Below are 17,491 nucleotides of genomic sequence, written 5' to 3'. Positions count from 1 at the left end.
GAAGCTGATAGCAGCCCAGGGCAAAGAGCCTTGGTGAGGGGGCAACAGAGCCCCACAGGAGGGAAAGAAACAAAACATCTAGCTTATGAAGACAGGCAGGGGGGGAAGGAATAAGCAGCAGCAGCAGCAGCAAGGCTTATTCCAGATACAAGTAGGGACCTATTGGTCTAGAGCAGTGATGAGAAACATATTGCTAACACTGCCAAATGATCCTAAAATTACCAGATATTGATCCTGCTCCAGTATCTTCCAGTTTAGATCACTGAAAGCAGGGGAAGAGGGGAAGAGGGGGACTACAGACGAGAAAGAGACTTTCCTATATTCAGCCACAGCTCTACTGAGTTTTTTTTTTTTAAAACAAGATTTAGTAGCATCATGACACTTTTAAAAAAAAAAAAAATCATAGAATTGTGTGTCAGAAGTGATCTCAGTAGGTCTGCAGGCCAACCTCCTGCTCAAAACAGAGTAAACTCTAAATTCAGACTAGGTTGTTCAGGGCTTCATTCAGTCAGGTCTTGGAAACCTCCAAGGACAGAAATTCCAGCACCTCTCTGGGCAACCTCTTCCACTGCCTGGTTATGCTCACAGGGAAATCTTTTCTTCTTTATAGGCTAAACATCAAAAAAATCCTTCTACTGAAACTGGCGATCAAATACGGGGATCTAGTGCAGAAGGGTATACATCCTTCATCATCAGAGGTTTTAAAGAATATTTATCACAAACAGTTTGAGGCTCCAGTGGAGCTAGAGGGATAAGTGAGCATACACTTTAAGGAAACTTTTAACTTTATTTTCTATTATTCTCTTTCTCAATACTACCTTGTATGCAAGTTTAGTTCTGTGCTTTTTGTCTCCTTTACACATTGTTACAAAAGGCCTCAACCAGAACTAAAGCTAGCATGGATCTAAGCAGCCCTTCATCAGAAACTGTTCCTACTTTAATTGCAGCTTATTTATTATCTTCCATTTTTGGTCTATCAGGCAGATTTCATACTATTTGACAGTGCTAAAACAAACCAACCAACCAACCCACCCAAAACAAACTAACAAAAAAAAAACCAAACAAAAAACCACACTTCTCTCCCTGGATAAATCTAGGGGGACACATATGCTTCACAAAAGCTCCACAATTTCACTGGTAGCACTCAAGTATTTTGCCATTTGTTCAAAAATAAAAAAAGGCAAGCCTAACCTAAGACACCTATTGTAGTTTTAATGGCCATTCATCAGTTTAGGTCTGCACTTTGTTCTTGGAAAATCCATTACTTTTTTTTTTTTTTTTTTTTAACTGTAATAATAGTACATTAGTGTTCCCAAATGCTGGTTTGTCCATTGCTCCCTATGACTTTTCATATAACTCTCATTAGTGTCAAGAGTGCCATAGTCATCTTCTACATAAATTGAAATGTTCATCCATACCAAGTATTCCTTTATGAGCTCTTTATCATGAGTTCTATGACTGTGGAACTCAACTTAGTATTTCACTGTTAGAAATCCTCTCTTTTCCTACCTTCGTTGATCGAAGAAGGACTTTTATGAGTTCATCACTTATGGCTCTTGGCAAGTTGTTGCTTTCTGTTGCTTCTTTCATTTGGTTCTGCAAGGTTTGATTGAACATTTCCCACATTATTCCTTCCTTTCCACAACTTCTGCATGAAGTCACGGGGGATGGCCCCAGCTTCTATACCATCCCCTCCAACAAATTAAATACATTATGCTGGTCATTCACTTCTTTAGAATATTCCACCATTAGTGACTTCCTATATTGTAACAGCTCATGGTTCACTATTGTCACGACCCTGTAAGACAGTATATTACCTGCAGCACATAAGAATAGTGTTACATTTCTCTTCAGTCAGATAGGGAAAAAAGACATACATACATTTATACATATTTATTGTATCTTTTTAAAAGTAGCATTTGCAGTTACTTTTAAGCATTCACCTCTTCTGCTTCAAATGTGCACGTACTGAGAGAAACAGATACTGGCTTCCAAGTCCAAGATTAATACCAATACATGCCAGAATTAAGCTTCATTGCTTGTTGGCAGTTCCTGTCAAGATAATATTATACAGTAACAACAGTGTAGAAAAGGACTGTGTTAATTCTTCAGCAATAAGCTGACCATAGCATGACCATACCATCTTCTCAGAGTTGAAGTATAACAACACTTTCCTGAACACTGAAGCTCACACAACTTTTTTTTTTTTTTTCCTTTTGCATCCAGTAGGTGGACGGGACAGTTGATTTTTCTACAGTAGCTTCTTTAGTTGATAAGAATTTTCCCATCATCTATAGGAAAACACTTGTTGTAGACCTTTATACTTAGAAATGTCTTCTCTTCATGTAACAGCAAGAAAATGCTTGAAACCTGGCATGTAGTTGAGAGAACTAGGAACAAACCAAATTTCATCTTCAGATAAACATACGTAACTACTATAGAATTCAATCTAACCCACACACAAAATTTTACACATACTACAAATAGAAACAGAAGGTATCAGCAAAAGACTATACTTACATTGTTTCAAATTAATTTGCAGCTATACAATTTTAACTGTAATAGAAAAAGGGAAAGGAATATAACAGAACAGGTAAGAAGAGAAATATTTTCCAAACTTTTATTTGTGCACATTCATCAGGTGAAAAAGATAACTTTTACAGCTTCTTTGGTGCCCAATATTCAACATACAAAAATGTAAAAGACCATTCACAAATAAAACACAAGCTCAAACTAAAAAAAAAAAAGTTTTAAAGGTAGTGCACATCGTGACAGCTTTGCTTATGAATACACAGAAATTACTGCAAAAATAAATAGAATGTCTTTTTAAAAGCAGCAATTTCATATCTTGTAAACTTCCGTTTTTACAATACAGCACTGTTAAAAATAAAATCCAAAAGGACTGGAGTTTATACTGTGGCCATGAACAAGTAAAAGAGTCTGTATTCCTCTGCTATAGTTGGTCCAGTTTTCCTTTTTGCTTTTAGTCCAATGTGCAGCAGTCTTTAAAGGTGCTTGGTTAGGGAACCTAACCATTAAGTGGCAAATTATAAAATTTATTTCCTGCTTTCAAACACGAATGGGTAAATCTGTTCCACAGCACTGGCAACAGCCTTTACGTTTGGCCCTGAGACATATTAAGAAAGAAAGAAAAAAAGCAGTAGGAAGAGAAAATCAGGGCATCAGTAAGTAAAACGATAACAGCAACTTATTATTTCTGACTACCACAACTTTATACTGTAGACAAAAATAATTTCTCCCACATTTCTCCCAATTCAGGAAAGTTTTCCTCTCATCACCTTTCTTATCTATAACAAAAAGACCCATTGAACCTGTAATATGTTCTGAAAATGGGTCAATGGCAGAACTACAAATAAATAATACTGTCATTTCACTTCATAACAACTTGCATTATTTTTGATTTACTGACTTTAACAGTCAGCCCAGACAAGAAAGCAGAGGATGAGCGACAGAGGTAAGGAAATACTTTTACTTCTGCTGTTCCTTTAGGAATTTGTATTACTCAAAGCCTAGCCACCTCTATCTCTTCTTTTACACAGCTAACAAAGAAAACCATTGCTAAATGATGATGGATTTAATCTAAGTATGTTTCAAGCAAAATATATGTTTGAAAATTATAGCCTATTACTTTATAGTCTGGATTTTGGAAATAGCTCTGCCACCAATCTCAGGGCAAAACCTGTAATCCAGGGAATGGCTGTTTTCTCAGATTGAAGCATCTGAAGGTTGTCTAACATGATCTATGAACATTTGGGGAAAGAAAAGGAAGAATGAACAAGCAGTGATTTCTAATGATACCAGACCATTTTCTATAGTGAACAATTAAGGCTGCAAATGACTGAGCAATAACATGCCAGAAGAAATTCATCCTGGATAGAAGTTTAGTGATGCAGATAAATCAAAACAGCAATTACTCACGTGCTTTAATGCCTGTGAAATCAGTTTCTTTTTACTTCGCTTTAGACTTCAAAAGTTTCTTTCAATTATAGAGATACATTCAAGAATGGCTTCCAAAAATCATAAATAACCTACTTATTGGTTATGTTTCATTTATGCATAAAGTTTGGGAAATGTTGTTTTAATCAGAATGTTTAGTCAGAAAAACAAAATGGAATGGAATAGGATTCTTCCTGCATTTTCAGACTTTGCAAGTGTTAAGCAATTAAACAAGCCTTGTGAAAGATACTCTGCCTAGAAATGTTTTCTGCTTTCTAGGCAGACACTTCATCTTCCTTCAAATTGTCTGCTATTGTAGAAATACAAAGTCTAGAGTAAGACTTCAGAAAGCAGCAGTATGAGTAGGCAAGTAAGTTTTGTGAAAATAATGCTACTCCCTCCCTGCAAAATTGAAGAGATGTAAAAACTAGAACATCATGGCAAGGAGCGTAAGAGAAGACACCCAAAAAAACAAAAAAACAAACACCCCCCCCCATTGCTTATTTTGAAGGAAGAAAAATTAACATTACTGATACTTCTCCTAACTTCTACCTATTAAACATCAGTTCTTTCTATTTTCTTTTCTCAGTAAAACAAATTTACTTTTAACTTGTCCCATTTTAAAAAATAGTTTCCTGTATTTGTATAGCATTTCTAGCCCTATATTTTGAAGAGAACTCTTTAAGTTAGTTACATGAAATGTACTAATATCTTCGAAATACAAAGAGTCAAAAGGAACCTCACATTAACACATTTGAGAGTGTTTCACGCTTGGGAGTACAGTCAGGTTGAGCACATGATTAAAAGCAAATTTTAAATGAAAAGCTTAAGGCTGGATATTTATTTCCTTAGAAGAAAGGCCTAGGCAAAACAGAAACTTCGAAAACCAAGAGATCTGAGGTATTTAAAATTCATTGGAACAAGTGAACTAGAAGGAGTAAATCTTTGGTGTTTGCCTTATTTGCCTTAATATTGGAAAGGATGATTTTGGAAATGTGAAAGTGATTTTTGTCCCATAGGTATAGTAACAAGAATCTCACTGAAAAGTTAAATCTCATTAGGAGGTTGATAGGATATGCTGAGAGTCTCAAGCTACTGCAGGAATCCTCAAGCTTCTAATTTATTTTTTAATTTAATTTCTCATTTTGGCTAGACCAGTTGTTCTGTTCAGAACAGATACCACAATCTCCAAATATTTTTTACCCCTATGATTTCAGATTTGCAAATTTTGGGGAGTTTGTCTTCTTAAAAAAAGTTCTTCTGATAACTCTGTGAGAAATGATCCCCATTAAGCCTAGTTATTCGTTAAGGAATTAAGATGTGAAAATAAAAATGCCTACACATGATTTCTGATACCAATATCTGAGCTCTAACAGCCATAAGACAGAATTCCAGTTAACCTGATACTGGCTTGTGTAAGCTTTTGCTTCTGTTTCTTTTTAACAGGTATTTTCCAAAACATCAGACTTTTCCTATCTGGAAAACTGTGCTGGACACCTCATAAGTAAACTTGGCAGAGAATGGAAAATGAAAATGAAGAGGAGAGAGGAGAAAATATGGCATGGTATCTCCATAAATTAGGCTAAGACACAGGACAATTGGGAAAAATCACTGATGCCTATGATCCAGGTGGTGGTTCTCTCACAATCAAGCGTTAACAGAAGACAGCACTCGTGAAGAACCGCAAATATTAGCCAGTTTTGGTTGTGACAAAATGCTACTGCTATATTATACATTTCCATTTATCTCCAGTTTAAAAGTATGCATTTATAACAGAGCTGGTGATGCTACATGCAGTGTTGCAGCATTACACAGATGAAAAACAGGCAGAAAATCCAAACGTTTACAATATTTAACTAAATAACAAATACCTTGCATTCTCAAGTAAAAAGTTTTATTCTACTCTTTGTTTTTATAAAAAATTGACTATGATCATTCTTACTGAAATAATCTCTTTTTTTGGCTACCAGTAATAACATATTCTCTACACTTTCCCTACAACTATTCAGGCACCTTCATTCAGAAAGAAATTAGATTCTAGTACTGAGAAACAAAATACCTCAAATGTATCTTTTGACTGTTTTGAAAGCCTTCCTTTCCTAAGATGACTGGTCCTAAAGTTAAATACTCCCGGCAAGTTAAATATTTATTTTTGACATCAAAATACCTGTAACTGTGATACTGCCTGTTGAAAAAATCTGTAAGGTAGCTCTGAGAGTTTTTATTCTGTAACACACTGCAGGATGAAGTTCTGGTTCATAACTAGAAAACAAAATAAAAGGTCAAAGGTAAATCTAGAACTAAAAAGAAAAACTTAAGAAATATACCAAGACTATAAATGCTTAAAAATCCTACCGTACCTCGCATGAGGTCTGTTATTCTTTGTAAATTCTGGCAATCTGATCTCAAAGGGCATGTTGCACACTGCTAAAACATTCACAACTTTAAAATCTGTGAAAATTACCTTTTCGAAAGAGAGGAAAAAAGAGACTTTAAAAATTCAGTTAAWAGAAAGGCAGATATATGGGATGCAAAAAACCATACATTTGAAGAGTTTATTTTGTTGATATTTCAAAATGAAAATCTGGTAATTGATGCATTTCTAATAGGAATCTAAATGGTACTTACTGGGCTCACGTTGTATAATAGCAGGATAAAGTAAGCAATAACTGTTGAACGAGGTATTTCACGGCTGCGTTATGTGGTTATAGTACAGTTTACATCAAAAATGAGACACAGGAATGATTCACATCTCTGTACTAAACACATCTGAATTGAAAATAAAGTAAATTAAATAGCTCCTGGGACATCAAAATAAGCAGGGAAAGAGCTTAGATTTCATTGTTACAAAAATTTTTTGATGTAATTTGGAAAAATGTCTTTAATGTCTTGTTGTGATACACCACTTTTACTACAGGTAAGAATAAGAAAGAAGATTAAAATTGTTTTGTTTCAATTATCCAGTGGTCAGTATGGAGAGCTGGTTTTCACCCCTCTGCTTTCTGAAACCAAGCCAAAACTATTGGCTTTCAGTTATTCTCTGCCCACAGCCATTTTGTGTGGCAGTAAAATTGCCAACAGACAATTCCAAGACAAACCAGAACAATAGTGAGAAGTCAGTGCTGCCAATATCACTGAAGAAATTTTTGTTCACTTTCTGAAAATGCCTAACCTTACAATGATCATTCCTTAGTCAAAACTTTTTAAAAAGTAAACGAGTGAAAGCAACTAATCCTTATAAAATGTAAACTATCAGTATAGCCTTCAAAATATGTTCCACCTAAACTGACAACTTTATAATAAAGTTGGAATTTGGTCCCTCTATCCTGGAAGCACTGCTCAACTCACTGCTTGYATCTTCCACTCCACAATGGGTTTAATGGGTACATTTGTAACAAGTGGCTGAATTCTGCTCTCAGTTTGCTATAAGGCAAAGGGGGTAGTAAGTCACCCTTACCTTTAGGTATTATAATCAAAGGTTTTTATTTTTCAAAAAGGACAGCCACCATGTCTACCTAATTGTCTGTTGGTAAACTTAAACTGTGTAAACAGCACAATGGGGTACCAAGAAGTTCTAAAATGACATGTTTTAGCACTCATTCAAGCTGCTGTCTTTCAACCCTTACTATCAAGTCCAAGCAAGTGGTGTCTTTGACTAGCAATGTCAACCCAAGCTCAGAAAAAGAGGAGTTTCATATCATTAGTATTTTATTTGGCYTATTTCCTGGTGCATAGTACATGAGCATTTTTCTTCCACTTAATTAAGAAGCTCAAACTTGCCCCAAACAAGACACACATATTTTTTATTCCACCAGAAACAGTGAGGGGAAATTGTGTTCAAATGACAGGTTTTGCTCTCCAGCACTTCTTCCAAATAAATCCTCAAGGTATTATAAATTCTATTTACCACATTTGCAGGTGGTTCATTTATGAAATGACTGTTGTTGTTCAAATAGCTAGTAAAGAAGCAGTATTCTGAACTGCCAAATGAAACTCAAATCCACAAAATGAAATAGCTTCTTTGACCAGTACCTGGAGAATGTATGCTGCTACAAAAGGAGCATCTGAGTGAAAACACACTGGCTGCTAAATTGTTATGCTACCTCCTCTCTGTTTCTTTCTGAAAAATTGACTAGCAGCATTACTTGAGTCATGAGAATCCTTTTTCGTTATGATTACCTGAAAACCTAGTTTCTGTAGACTACGAGCTAAACGTCTGGCACCAAATTTAGCTTCTTCTTCACTATAAAGAAGAAAGACAAAAGTCTAGTGTTACCAGAAGCACARTATGTATTTGTGTGCACACATAAGACAATAAACACTCAGACTACCCGATAAACACTCAGACTACCAAATGAAGCATTCAGTTATGTACAGTAATGCATGAACTATGTTCACAGGGACAGCCTTCATTTCATCCTACTGTACATATTACAGTATATTTTCCACTGTCTAGATATTCAAATAGCATCCCTTATGTCCTATTTAAAGAATATCTTATCACTCAGAACTCCAGCTTAAGTCAGTGGGAGCTGAAGTGGGAACTGTATTTTGATCATACATCATACTAAATACTGATTAAATACAAATATGATCACAGGGAATCTGAAGTTGGCTATCCTGAACCAATGGTCACTTTTCAACCTACTCTCCTTTAAAATAGGCTTGTTAACTTCCCTGGAGGATTAGAAAAGAAGGCAGCGTTTATGACACATTCATACCAGTAGGAAGCATCAAATAAGTTTAGAAAAAAGCTCCCAATGTGTAGTAACCAGTGTGCAGGGCCACAGAAAAAAAGACAAAACTGTATCATATAAATGCTAACATTGACTAGCCACCTTCCATTTTGAGGCAGAGATCATGTACAGAAAGTATGCAGATTTACCACTCTACCTTACCTTTACTCCACAGTGTGGACATATCTTATAGGAATTCAGCTATTAGAGTTTAGCAAGCCTCAGCTGGACGTATCTGAACTAAGAGTTTGCTTTTGTTTCTTCCCAGTCCCTCAACAGCATATAACTTGATTAAATTCAGGTAGATTTTCATGAAATAATAAAAGAGACACCCTTTCAGAATAGATCATCCCTTCCCAAGTTTCAAGTTCTGGCTAAAAAAACTGAATTCTTAAGAGTCCTCAAAAGAAAAATTCCAGAATTTTCTTCATAAAGTAGTAGTTTTCCCAGAAGGCTGAACTGTTGTTGCTCAAGATTTCAAGTTAGTTCAAGGTAGACACTTAGTACAGAACACTTCCACACTACTCAGCTTGGCAAGGATCTGTGTGTGACCCAGCATGAGGCAATCTTAACAGCGGCAAGTACAGCCTCTTGCTATCCTTTTCATTCGCTACATGACATTTTAAAATCCACAAGATCTTCAGCTATAGAAAGGCTCTTCATGAACTCACCTTGTGGCTCCTGTGCAAATAACTTTTCCTGAGGACCAAATTGTGGCCGTAATCCTAGGTTTCCTAAGCTTCATTAATACTTTCTAGAAAGAAAAGAGGGGAGGGAGGGAGAGGGGAGGGAGGGAGAGGGGAGGGAGAGAAAAAAGAAAATCAGTGTTAGTTCAATTTCATACTGAAAAAAACCTCACTGCTATACTAATAACACTTCCGTTAATTTTTGACAGCCTTGAACTGTTCTTCCATCACTTTCAGTAATTAAAAAAAAAAAAAAAAAATCAGTTGTGGAGAAGAGCAAAATAAATCTGCAATATTTTAGCCAGTGGTTCAGTGTTCATGTAACAGATTAAATGAAGATATTTTCCTCTGAATAAGAAGTTGAAAGCCATGAGCATTGTGCTGCCGACTCCTTTCCTGAAATGCTGTTATCTTGTTTATAAATAATTCTGATGCAGATCTGCCAGGCAAGAGACAAAGGTCAGGTGAGATTCATTCAGCTCACTCCTCCTTCACACACCTCTGCTGCTGGGTTACCTGTTACAGATTAGTTCTCACACAGAACTGCAATCTCCTCTCCTGCTCTGTGACCACATCAGACATGCAGGAGGGGGTATAACTTCGGGGGGCTTAAAAAGGCCTCCCAGAAGACACATGCCATAGCTGCAGTCTAGTCCTGTGGCTTCTCTCCCTTTGTATGACCTGACACAGCATTATCTCACAAGTTAGGAAAGAAGATTGTTGAGAGATCTGCCGATCCAAGTGCTAAAGCTTTCCCATATCTTTAGAGTATGTACCTTTGTATTGTTTTCCCTCTTTTCCCCTGTAGTAGGATATTTTCCGTTTGTCACCTTCATTTTTAACTGCAGTTGCTTTACCTCATTCCTTGATCTGGAATAAGTTTTTCCCCCTTTAGTGGATCTGAAATCTCTCTCTCTCTCTTTTTTTTCTTTATTTAAACCTAACCTCAAAATAAAATACATTCTGCTTAGTATTTATTTGCTTGTCATGTAAAAGTTGCTTTCATTCCAACACACTGGTATTCATGTATGACAAGATTAAACAATACCTTTTTCAAAATCATTTTCCCCCTTGTTAAAGGATGGTAACTGACTGAATTCAGCACATTCCTGTTTCTCAACTTGTAAGCACCTACATACATGCTGGCATCTGGATGTTATCAAAAATGCATTTTTTGGATATCGGAACATATTGTCCTGACAAACACATCAAATTTTGGGAGGCAAGATGGACCTGGAGATATAACAGGTATCATCGTATATCCAATATTCACCTCAGGAGTTGCACAGACCTAAACTAACAGCTTCTTGCAGTCTTCTGAGACACAGACCCCTCTGCCCTACTGTAGACTTAGTATATAATGACAGATGAAATGCCTAGCAAGACAGAAATACAAAAATAAAACCATTCTGTTCTCTATCCAAAGGCGCAAGAATGTTTAACTTAAGGACATTTGTAAAAATAGATATTTGAGATATATCGAATCTCTTACCCCAACATCACGCTTGTATATCACATTTGCTCCCTCTAATGCAATCTTCCTCAAGTTTAAATGACATCTTGTTCTAAAAACACACACTACGTTTGTGATTAAAATGTCCAATGCAACATCACTGTCTGCATCCATTGGGGTGATTTACAACTCAGTTTTCCCACCAGCACACCATGAAGATCACATCCTGAGAAGAAAAATGATAAAATTAAACACACCAGCAGAAAATTGCCTATTAATACTCTCATTGCATACATCAGTCCCTTAAATGAGACAAGGAGCAGAAGTGACTATATTCTGACTCATTTAAGTTAACTGGAGGGTGGGGGGTGTCTTGCATCCTGTATGACAGGAAATAGGAGGTTATTTGTTTAAAGCCATGTTGCCAGACTTAGGAGAAATAAAGTGTTTATATATAATAATTAGACTTACTGGTCAAATATGTTACAGATCTTATCCACTTTATTAGGATGCAATAAAGGTTACTAATGCTATTTCTGTAGCTCCAATGGATAATTTTTCCTCAACTCATTTGAGAATGTTGTTAGGCAAATCAAGAAAATGTATATCTCTCATTGTTTAGGTTGATAATTTTAAACAACTTGGCATTTGTGTTGGAATGGATGAGCCTTCTGAATAACTTTGAAACTAACACAGGTTACACAAACTGCAGCCTGTAGAAAGCCTGCCAAGACAGCTTAGCCGTCTTCATCCAACACTCTTGGCCTACCCCTCCCAATACGATGTGGGCCATACAAATTGCCCTGGTGGCAACAGCAACCTACACCAAGCCACAGGGACCTCTCATCCCCTTCTGCATTGCCCATAGGAACTATGTAGAATGAATGTACTGTGTATACATTATACTCATTCTGCACATACACAGTAAAATCAAATATTTTTGAGGATGAGCCTAAGTTACTGTGAAGGAACAGGATTGTTGCCCTGTGTATGCACACTAACCTTAAGGCAGTCAGCAACCGTTCAGTTTGCCTATGCACATTAAATGTGACACTCCTAGAAACACTTCAATCAGGGGAGGAGGACTTCGAGACCAGGAGTTGGGCTACCAGCTGCAGCCCATCCTGAGACTGTCTGACATCACTTCTGTAAGCATGTCAAAGACAAGAGAGTTGACATTTCAAATACTTTACCTGAGATTTATCTGAGGAGAGAAGAAGAGGGGAAAAAAAGTGGAGGAATATTGGTATATAGTAAAAAGGACCTATATCAACATATTGCAGTTTATTAAGAATTTTTTCTTTGCAGAAGAATGTAAAAACCTTAGCTCTATGCCAAGAGAATACTTTTAAATAGAGTTATTTGCTGTCAAATAAGTGCATTTGACAAGTAGCTTAAGCAGAGCACAAGCTAGGAAATAGAAACAACAACATCTTAGACTGCTCTTCATCCATTCATCTGCAATTTTAATAATATTTCATCCAAAATGAACACAACAGAAATCAAAGAGCAAAATCAAAGAAGAAGAGTCAGATATATGAAATTCTCTACATGGTCACTGCCATGAAAGAAAAGAGAGTATGCATCAAGAATATATGCATTATAGTCTGTTATATATCTCACTTTGGAACATTTTGGCCTTGTATTATTTGTCAGAAATCTGCAAGGTACAAAGTTAACAATGTTGTTATCATTATTTCTATCTGACTATTTTAATACTGACTTCCTATAGCTCATGCCATAGCTTGTAATCAAGAATTCGCTCAAGGTGCATCTTTGACGATAACTGAATGACAGAATTGCAACAATTAAAATATAGAAGTGATAATCCACCATGCAGATGTGCTTTATGTATGGGATCAACTGCTGTAAAGTCAACTGCTGTAAAGGCTGTCTATTTTACTCTGTAGCTGGATCCCTGCCTAAAGAATTATTCCACAGTACTTTGCTTGTCCCATAAAAGAAAGGGGAGACAGGTGATAACAGAGAAAAGAGATAAAATATAAAATCAAAGGTCACGTTGCAGGTGCATGGTGGTAATATTAGGGAGGCAAAGGAGCAAAAAAGAAGAGAACAAACACTAGCTAATTAGTAGTCCAGATTTTTTTTTTCTTTAAACCAAAAATTGCATGTATCCTCAAACTTCGAAATTACTTATCCCATCTGGTTTTGATGGACTGCTACAGATTGGGTTAACAATTTATGGCACTGGATCCAAAGATAGCACATGTGCAGATTTTGAATGGCATGCAGGCAGCGCCAGCACTGAGCAAGGAGCTAGAACCCACGGCATCTTGAGAGAGGCATTTGTTTTCAGCCCTGGCTCCAACTCTTGGCTTCCGCTGAGTTCACTTACCGGAACCCAGGAACAATTCTCTTATAAGAAAACAAGATACCTCCAATCAGCAGTATCTCCCACTTTTCACTAAATTTCTACTGGCATACTTAATCTCTACGTTCTGAAAGAAGAGTACCAATCATGCACAATACCCTTGAAAGGCTACTAACCTCTAAGTAAACTATAATACTGTATTACAATGTCCCCATAAAATACTGATATATTGTCTTAAATGGATGCTGGGAGAGAAGTCACATGGTCTTTCATGTCAGAGGAAAAGGTGGTTAAAATAGAGGAAAATTACATTTTTGAAAGGATAAGATCTACCATTAAGACCTAAAAGAAAAAAAAAAATCAGAACACTAATATGCTGTAGAACTGTCAGTCAGGATGTTTTCATCAAACCTAGTACATGTTGGTTAGAAATACAACTTACTTGCATAGATTTTAATAGGAGAAAAATTATATTACTGTAATGTACCCTCATTTTCATTAACCACATTCTGAAAGTCCAAAGGACAAACAGATATTTAGGCAGGAGCTTTTTTATTTAAAATGTAATTTTAGCTATAAGTAATACACTAGACTGTTTTGTGACATTAAGTTAAAAAGGGACACAATTTGTTATAGAAGCAGTATTTGAATATAATGTAAAATACTCTGAAAGGTACCTTTATTCTACTATAATGTTATCTGATCTAACAGAGGCATTTCATTATCTGATATTTCACCCAAATGTTGAACACTTCAAATATTCATTACTAAATTTTTCTCATTTGTATTGAGAAAACACTTATTTTGCTGCTGCAAATACTATCAATGATCATTAAGAATATGAATATGTGTCAAAATTTCAAATCCAATATGCTCATTCCTATTTAGTAACACAAACATAATGATAACCTCTTTCAATGCACAGTTCAGTAATACTGGGTAAAACAAAATGGTTCTGTATTGGGAGGTGAAAAAATTGACTTAGACACTACTTTCCAAACACTGAGTGAACTTAATCTCTTACAACTCATACCTTAGATGTTCATTTTAATGTCACAAGCTGTACTGACAACAAAGGAAAGATTCTAGGGAAAAGAAACATTGCTGCCTTTCTTTAGGAGGTCTCAGAGAAATCCAGATTCACAGGAACCACTTCAACAGAAGTGTGGAAGTTAACTGATTAAAAAAAAAGAAGAAAAAAACCCCCCACACACGCACCATATAAAAATATCTGAAGAACATGTTTATAAAAAGAGTGTAACAATTTTTAAGATATTCTTCGTTATATATATCTCAAGTACACGACCAACTCGAATAAAGGAGTCCTAGCCAACATCCTGATATTCCTCTCTCCCAACTTTCCCTTCTCATCTGTGGTTACTGATGCACCCTATGGTCCCCCTGCTGTGTAGCCCTGAGTCAATATGTTATTTCCGAAAACTTGAATTTCTGCACTTCTGTTTCCTGTCTCTAAAACGGGGAAAGAACTGTCTCCATGCTTTTACCAAGCCATTTTGATATCAAGCTGTAAGGCTGTTGCCGTACATATCTGCCTGTAATTATGCCATAGTTGAGCAGTTACACTTGTAGGACAGAGTAGAAGCTGAACATCAGGTTCTTTCCAGTTCTGGATTTGTCAAATTTCTAAGCTGTTATTACTAGGCTCAACTTATGTTTTGTTGGTTGATTTTGCTCAAAGGTTTTCTTATCCGAGTCTCAGAAGTGTGGCAGCTTAAATCTCATTTTCAAAAGCATGTTTTCAGCTATTAACAATAGACCAAAATAGAAAGTAAAATCATTTACTTTTCCATATGTGGAACATTTATTAAGCTTCATTCAGCTTTCTCCAGACCAAGAAACTAGCTAACTTAGATTTCAAGTTCTCATACATCAGCATAACACACTCTACCCATACAGAGAAAAGCTTAAACACATCTTTTAAAAAGTTTCTATTATAAATTTCCTTGGTGAAATAAAATAATGCTTGTTCTCTATACAAAACAGATTTTAGGGATACTGCCAGAGCAGTAGCCCAAGAAAAAGAAGAAAGAAAATAACTAGACAGGTGAAGTGGGGTAAGGAACATAAAAACAACAACAAAATCTAATCTCAAGGATATTTGACTCTGAAAATAACATATTCGACACTGAAACTAGAAAACTTCCCACATCAAAATAAGAAATACTTTGAAGGAAGGGGTGAATACTTAAGTTCTTAAAACAAAGCATTACCCATATCTCCCCAATTAGGACCAAGGCCATCCTATTTTAGATACTGTATAAACACACATGAAGACACACACCCTGCACTGAAATCTTACAATCTAAAAAAAGACAGCTCTTTCCGTCTTCCAAAAAAATTCCAAACCAAACTAACAACACCATCATCATCAAAGAGAGAGGAAAGGCACTTGGGATGGAGTACATAAACACAGTATTATTTTAAGCCTTTGACTACCTTTGATCTGTGAAACTCTGAGCAGTAAAGGTCGACAGAGAGTATCTAACAATGGTTACGTTAATGTCAGAAGAGTTTAACAAACCCTTCTTTCCCGCACAGTATCAGCATAAGCACCTTCTGCTAGTTATTTTTAACATTGCTCCAAAGCAGTTCACCAACTGACCCCACAAACTGTTCCAACAACCCAACTGAAGGGATAGCTGTCACTATTGCTCAAACTACAGCTTGAAAAGCGTTTTTGAAGAATTTAACAGAAACCTCTGCATTAGAGCAGAGAACACACAAAATAAAAAACAGGAATGAGGAAAGAGTGGATTTCATCCTCTTATTTCAGGTAAATTTCTAAGATTGGTGTTCTGTCCATCAGGAAACAGGTCCCTCCCATGAAACTCTAGAGGTGACAGATCTCCAGTCTGCTTGTATTCCTGTATCCTATAGAGCCATGGTGGTAGGTGGATGATTTCCAAGAACTGAAGGCAACATAGCTACAATCYGTCTAGAAAATCCTCTGACCCAAACAGCTTTCTAAATAACCACCACAGAGCTAGAGGTTCATGCTTTTATTTTTTGTCATCTCCAGTGGCAAGTTACATTTTCCCTAAAGCTAAAGGCTATTGTGAAGCTAATATTCTCACCTTTCAAGACTTACACAGTCATATGACTATTTCCTACTGAATGCAAACAGAGCATCTTCTGGAGAAAACTTCCAAATACACATAAAATGCCAAAATAGAGACTTGTTCAATTAGACCAGTAAACAGAATGATGATACCAGCTACACCATGAGCAAGTAGGACACAAATGCCCAATCCTGCTGCCAAATCTCTTGGATAAGTCTACTATGTCCCCACAGAACCAGGGTCTTCCAACACAAATCCAGTTGCAGGACTAGAGCCAAACAGCTTATCGAACAAGGCCAGGAAGCCTACTTTTAGATAATAATTCATAACACGCCATCTTCCTCAAATCTATCTCATCAGAAAAACCTGTTCACATCCTAGGTCTGAATGACTTGCATCCAATTTTGTGCCATCTCTCCCTTATAACATCAAGTAACAACCTAATGCTAGGCACTAGGAAACAATCCTTTATGTCTTTATGATACATGAAAAACTACCATATATATGATAAAAGTCTGATCCAACAGGTTAGGTAGCTGTTCCAAACTGATCAAAGACTATTAAAAAAAAAGTTTTGTTGTTACAAAATATTTTAATGCCAGTTAAGTCTCATCTCCCTCTCAATGAAGCATTTACCATTTTAATGTTGCAGTTCAAGAAACAGAAGTATTCTTTCTATTCATACAGTTATGAACCTCACTTAAAGTCCTTCATTTACTAGCCCAACGTCACAACATTCAGGTTTGCAAAGCTCTTCCTTTTTTTTTTTTTTTAACTTAAATCCCAGCCAAAAAACTTATGAAATGTTAAGAGAAACAAAACATAGCCATAAGGCCTAGCCAGTCTGACAGCTGCCACTTCCCAATTTTGGATTATTTACCCACTTAGTTACCCGAACTAGAGTGTATTTTCGCAACATTTAACAAGGCTATTAAAAAGCCCTAATCCATCTAATAGATTATTTTGGAGACTTACATAATCACTTTTTTCGTGAGCAAGCCCTTGCCCTTTTGAGAAGCCTCTACCGGTTGCCAGGAAACGGGTCGTTTCCCATGGAGGATGCTCCGATCGTTCTCCTTCCTCCTCTTTCCTCTTCCCTTCCCCCGGCACGGAAACTCGAGCCACAAACCAGTATCACCCCCTCTGCCACCCCGGCGCAAAGCAGAACGGAACCGCGGACGAAACCCGACACGGCCACGGCGAGGAGGAGAAAGGCCACGCGCTGCCTCCCTCACCTCAGCCGGGAA

At 36.6% G+C, this 17,491-nt stretch overlaps 1 protein-coding gene across 2 annotated transcripts; it reads right to left on the bottom strand.

The window, feature by feature from the left end:
- Window positions 1–1,878: 1,878 nt before the first annotated feature.
- TBPL1 (TATA-box binding protein like 1) lies at window positions 1,879–17,422 on the bottom strand. 2 transcript variants are annotated; one of them, XM_026074219.1, is made up of 7 exons: window positions 17,220–17,422; window positions 10,872–11,058; window positions 9,365–9,447; window positions 8,137–8,200; window positions 6,318–6,421; window positions 6,125–6,219; window positions 1,879–3,127 (listed from the first exon to the last, which is right to left on the bottom strand). In XM_026074219.1, exons 2-7 carry the CDS (start codon window positions 11,004–11,006, stop codon window positions 3,057–3,059), a joined length of 552 nt encoding a protein of 183 aa, XP_025930004.1. In that variant the 5' UTR covers window positions 11,007–11,058; window positions 17,220–17,422; the 3' UTR covers window positions 1,879–3,056. The 2 variants fall into 2 exon arrangements, with proteins under 2 accessions (XP_025930004.1, XP_025930005.1); XM_026074220.1 differs by lacking the exon at window positions 17,220–17,422 and adding an exon at window positions 11,835–14,394.
- Between the last annotated feature and the right edge of the window lie 69 nt (window positions 17,423–17,491).

The sequence above is a fragment of the Apteryx rowi genome, unplaced genomic scaffold (genome assembly GCF_003343035.1).
Source record: "Apteryx rowi isolate R43461 unplaced genomic scaffold, aptRow1 scaffold_381, whole genome shotgun sequence".
Taxonomy (NCBI): domain Eukaryota; kingdom Metazoa; phylum Chordata; class Aves; order Apterygiformes; family Apterygidae; genus Apteryx; species Apteryx rowi.
Note: the sequence above shows the minus strand (reverse complement) of the source record. Positions and strands in the feature narration are given on the sequence as shown.

What these genes read in the sequence shown, in the direction of transcription:
- TBPL1 (XM_026074219.1), bottom strand. Translation starts at nt 11,006, where the DNA reads ATGGATGCAGACAGTGATGTTGCATTGGACATTTTAATCACAAACGTA. An exon ending in AATAACAGACCTCATGCGAG is followed by an intron (nt 6,220 to 6,317) that starts GTACGGTAGGAT and finishes TTTGTTTTCTAG; the next exon opens with TTATGAACCAGAACTTCATC. An exon ending in AGGCAGTATCACAGTTACAG is followed by an intron (nt 3,128 to 6,124) that starts GTATTTTGATGT and finishes AATATGTCTCAG; the next exon opens with GGCCAAACGTAAAGGCTGTT.